This window comes from Corvus kubaryi, unplaced genomic scaffold (assembly GCF_017639235.1).
Source record: "Corvus kubaryi isolate FWS band 111438036 unplaced genomic scaffold, C.kubaryi_AGA036_p1.0 45528, whole genome shotgun sequence".
Taxonomy (NCBI): domain Eukaryota; kingdom Metazoa; phylum Chordata; class Aves; order Passeriformes; family Corvidae; genus Corvus; species Corvus kubaryi.
Window position 1 is genome coordinate 40,266 of NW_024581289.1, and position 4,631 is coordinate 44,896.

At 48.9% G+C, this 4,631-nt stretch overlaps 1 protein-coding gene across 2 annotated transcripts; it reads left to right on the forward strand.

The window, feature by feature from the left end:
- Positions 1-125: 125 nt before the first annotated feature.
- On the forward strand, positions 126-4,599 carry LOC121672248 (WD repeat and SOCS box-containing protein 1-like). 2 transcript variants are annotated; one of them, XM_042044845.1, is made up of 6 exons: positions 127-266; positions 686-854; positions 1,795-2,066; positions 2,952-3,083; positions 3,473-3,573; positions 4,373-4,599. In XM_042044845.1, exons 1-6 carry the CDS (start codon positions 227-229, stop codon positions 4,394-4,396), a joined length of 738 nt encoding a protein of 245 aa, XP_041900779.1. In that variant the 5' UTR covers positions 127-226; the 3' UTR covers positions 4,397-4,599. The 2 variants fall into 2 exon arrangements, with proteins under 2 accessions (XP_041900778.1, XP_041900779.1); XM_042044844.1 differs by lacking the exon at positions 4,373-4,599 and having other exon boundaries at positions 126-266; positions 3,473-3,724.
- The last annotated feature ends 32 nt before the right edge of the window (positions 4,600-4,631 follow it).

The window sequence follows — 4,631 nt, forward strand, 5'->3', positions numbered from 1 at the left end:
GCAGGGCAGAGCAGAGCAGAGCAGAGCAGAGCAGAGCAGGGCAGGGCAGGGCAGAGCAGGCCGGGCCGGGCTCCCCTGGCAGCGGCCCCGCCCGCCCGGCCCCGCGGAGCATTCCCCGCCCCGCCCCGCCCCGCCCCGCCGCCCGCCGCCGCCATCTTGCCCAGCCTAGCCCGCGCCCGCCGGTCCCGCTCCGTGGCAGCCCCGCCGTTCCTCAGGCCGCCCGTCCATGGCCAGCTTTCCCCCGAGTGTCAACGAGAAGCTCATCGGTGAGCGGGGAGGGCGGGCGGGAGCAGCGCGGCCGGGACCCGCGCTCGGCCCGGGCTCGGGCGGGGGTGGGCGGGCGCTCAGCAGCGCGCTCGGGGCTGCTCGCGGGTAACGGGCGGGATCCCGGCGCACGGAGCCTTTCCCGGCGCACGGAGCCTTTCCCGGCCGCCGGCCCGTTCTCCCGGCCGTGGGCAGGCGCGGGCCCGGCGGCATCGCCCGTACCGGGTGCGGTATCGCGCACAGTGCGAGCAGTTGGTTCAACACCGCGTGTTCCCCTGCGGGGGCTCATCCCTGCTGGGTTGTACGGTGACACCGGGCTCCCTCCCGCTCGCGTTAGTCGCCGTGAGGCGGCGGGTGCCCGTGCAGCCTGCGTAAGGCGCTGCACGATCCCCCTCTCACACGGATCTCCTCTGTCCCCCAGCTCGGTCGCGCACGGTAGGAGAGCTCCTGGCCCCCACGTCTCCCTTCGACAAGAAGTGCGGCCGGGAGAACTGGACGGTCGCGTTCGCTCCTGATGGCTCGTACCTGGCGTGGTCACAGGGACATCGCATAGTGAAGCTGGTCCCCTGGGCACAGTGCCTCAACAACTTGTAAGACAAACTGCTATGGCTTTCAGTGCACCTGAAAAACAGGAGGGTTTAAAAACAGGAGATAGCTTCAAATCGATTAAAACGCATGTATTGGTCTTTTAGGCTTTGACACCTTGGGGAAAAACTAATTCCTTAAAATAACAGCTGTTTTGTCTCTTCCTGTGTGGTCAGCAAGAGGAACAACTATTGCAACCTCACAAAGCCAGTGGAGGAGTAACTTGTTAATCAATTCAGATGCTCTAAAATAAGAGGAAGTTAGAAAGAGAAGGGAATTTAGAGATGTGGGCAGATCTGGCCCTTTAAATTTCCTATCACAATGCTGTTTGGCTTTATGTTTTAGGAATTTACTTAAAGGCAGACCTCTTTCCTTATCATCCTTGTTAAAATGCAAGTGGATTCCAAAATACACATTTTATTGGCACTTGCAGGTTGCATGTTAGCGAAGTTGGTAGCCAGCCCCTGCAGTTCTGTAGCTGGTTACATTTCTCTGACCCATTTTTTCCCCCTTTTGGGGGTGGTTAATAGTTTTCCATGTGCTGGACACTCAGTATCTCTTTTCAGGGTTTAACACATGTAAGGGAATTGCAGAGAACTTCTCACTCATTTAGCAGAAAGTCCTGGAAATTTTTGTGGCTCATTTTTCTGTAAATTCTTTAAAACTGTTGGGTTTTGTAATAGGTTATGTTAGTGTCTTGCTCTCTACAGAGGTAAAAGCGTATACAGAATATTAGTCTTACTTTGTGTTGGAAGGTTTCCAGGTGCTGGTAATTTTTCACAGTTACAAGAAAAAGCTGCTTTTATAATTTTAAAGTAAAAATGCGCCATTTTGCGCCTCAGAGATGTACATTATGACAACTCCCAGATTTCACTGCACCTTGAAGAAATGTTTGTTTTTCAAGATAACCTGCGCTTATTTTTGTGCCTTTTGTTCTCTTTGCAGCCTGTTGCACGGCACAAAGAATGGTGGTGCGAACGCTGTCAGCACGAGGCTGCCGAGGCAGAGCAGCGAGAGCGGCCAGAAGAACAAGCCCTGCGAGCACATCATCGACTGCGGGGACATCGTGTGGAGCCTGGCCTTCGGCTCCTCGGTGCCCGAGAAGCAGAGCCGCTGCGTCAACATCGAGTGGCACCGTTTCAAGTTCGGGCAGGACCAGCTGCTCCTCGCCACCGGCCTCAACAACGGCCGCATCAAGATCTGGGATGTCTACACAGGTGGGTGGGAGAGGGGCTCACAGCACACCGGCATATCCTGAGCTGCAGGGACACGTGGGGATCGTCCAGTCCAGCTCCTGGCCCGGCACAGGACACCCCAGCACTGCCACCGTGTCCTGAGAGCGTTGTCCAAACGCTCCTTGTTGCACTGAAGTGCCAACTCTCACTTTATGCAGTAATAATATCATTAGTACACAGCAGGAATTGGTTATAGAATTGTAACTGGGAACTGAACCTCGAATACAAGTTAAAAAATATTTAAAAAAGCATGAGCTCCTGCAACCAGAAGTAACGAAAAACTGCCAAAGGAACAAGAGAGGCAGCTCATGCTTTGAGACGTGAGACATGGAAGATGCAAAATAATTAAATGTGTGCATACATACATTGTTTTTTTTACTCAAAAGACTTCTTAGTTTTACCATTCTTCAAAAACATGAAGTTGCTGGTTTATGTTGATGAGGACCTCTTATTTTTTAAAAAAGAAAATTAATGACTCAAAAAGACTTAATCTGAATTTAGGGACTTTGAGTTTTGCTGGTAGCACAGCTGCTAGGTTGGAGAGAACTCATTTTAAAAAATAATGATTATTGAGTAACTTGTCCTTTTAAATGGAAGCTTAGAACAGCTATGTCTATCAAAAGACAAGTCTTGCCTTATTTCTGAGATTCTAGTATATAGATTTTGTAGCTTTTCAGGGAGTTGTCTCTCAATACAGGAGAGTGAAAGGATCCATGTGCTGCTCATTGTAGGGAGCATTTCTACAAAGAAAATTGTCTTTACGTGCTGTGATTCTATATTCAATATTTATATTCAATATTTGTGTCCATAAAGCATTTGATCTAAGTACAGTCCTTCATTTTAAAGTGTGGTGTTCTCATGTAACAGGAAAACTCCTCCTTAACCTGATGGACCACACAGAAGTTGTCAGAGATTTAACCTTTGCCCCCGATGGCAGCCTGATTCTTGTGTCTGCGTCCAGAGACAAAACCCTGCGAGTGTGGGACCTGAAAGATGATGGTACATGTCTGGACTTTATCTGCCCTAATACCTGAGAGAAGTATCCATGTACTCACCTCTTTTATTGCTCTAGACTCAGTTTGGTCAGAGTTGCTTAAAAACTGTATGTTCTGTTAGTCACTCACTCTGCACTCCCCTGGAATTCTTTATCTGTCTAAACCCTGGAGGCAGGTATTGGGCTGAGCTAAGAGTGCATGAAGTGACTTTTCTGAATAGGGTCCTGGGATTAGAGGCTGCATCCCAGGGGCTTTATATCTGTGTAGGATGACTCTGCAAGACGTTTGGGAAAATAATAGAAAATTTTAGAAAGGAATAACTAATTTGGAAAAGCTTTTCCATCTGAATTTTGTAATATTTAACGAATTCTTACAGCAGTGTCTTTTGTTTAGGAAACATGATGAAGGTGTTGAGAGGCCATCCGAACTGGGTGTATGGCTGTGCCTTCTCTCCAGACTCCTCCATCCTCTGTTCTGTTGGAGCTAGTAAAGCAGTATGTGTCAGAGTTTCTTGTTCCTTAATTCTCCTGAATTGTGTGTGTAATCATTTTAAATCTAAGTAACATTAAGCTTGTGCTCGGTGTCATGAACTTCTAGTGTTTGATGATGATGTAAAAGTGCATGAAATTAAACTGGCAAATGGTGCATTGAGACCCTGATTTGTGAATGGAACTTGCACTGCTTTTAGTTGAAGAGGCTGTAACTGTTGAGGAATAGGTCTCCACAGGGTCATGGCATAAAACAAAAACCACTAAAGCCAGTGTTAAAAGATACTTAGATGAATGCGTAAAACTATTTTGGTTTTGATTTTGTCCTTCCTATTTCGTGCTCAGTGAGAAAGACTTTACAAAGTCTGAGCCAGTCAGGGCACCTCCTGCTGAACAAAGACGTTTCTCCCTGTTTTCCCATACCAATGGCAATGGTACCTAAGAGTTAGCAGGAAGAGGAGCACGCTGTTTTTGCTTCCATCCTATCCTAATGCCCTGGTAGAGAACTGAAAGCAGTGCAGGTAATGCATGTATGCCATAAGCTACTCCTGGCACTGAAGAATTAGAGCAAACCAGAAAGGGGTGTTCACTGGTTCCAGGGGCTCTGTAGGCAGTTTAACAAGACTTTGAAGGCCCAGTTCAGGCACTGGACATCACCACTGTGGGAGTGCTCAGATGCACTGTCCACCTCGGTGAGAACAGCCGAGGTCTGGGGTTTGGCTCAGTAGTGGAGCAGAGGGGGATGTGTACATTGCTGTCTGGAGGCTGTGTGTTTTCCATAAGCTTCTTGCTTTCCCTGTCACAGGTGGTGGCAGCAATATTGGTGTGATTGAGTTAAGCTGGCACCACTCTGAGGAGCACAGTGGTGTTGGCGGGCAGAGAGTGGCAGCTCTGGCCGCCAGCCCGGCGAGCTGTACCGTCTGTACCGTAGGACGAAGTAACCTTGCCCTCGGCTGCAAGGGGTCCTGTACGTACGCAGGTGCTGCTCCATGTCCACTGTCTGCTTGCTTGCTTGCTTTTTTTTTTTTTTTTTTTTTGGTTGTTGTTGTTTTTTTCAATAATTT

Bases quoted from the DNA above. Each gene is read 5' to 3' on its own strand.
- LOC121672248 (XM_042044844.1), top strand. From the start codon at position 227: ATGGCCAGCTTTCCCCCGAGTGTCAACGAGAAGCTCATCG. The intron at 267-685 runs GTGAGCGGGGAG...TCTGTCCCCCAG, and splicing joins TGTCAACGAGAAGCTCATCG to CTCGGTCGCGCACGGTAGGA. The intron at 3,084-3,472 runs GTACATGTCTGG...TCTTTTGTTTAG, and splicing joins GTGGGACCTGAAAGATGATG to GAAACATGATGAAGGTGTTG.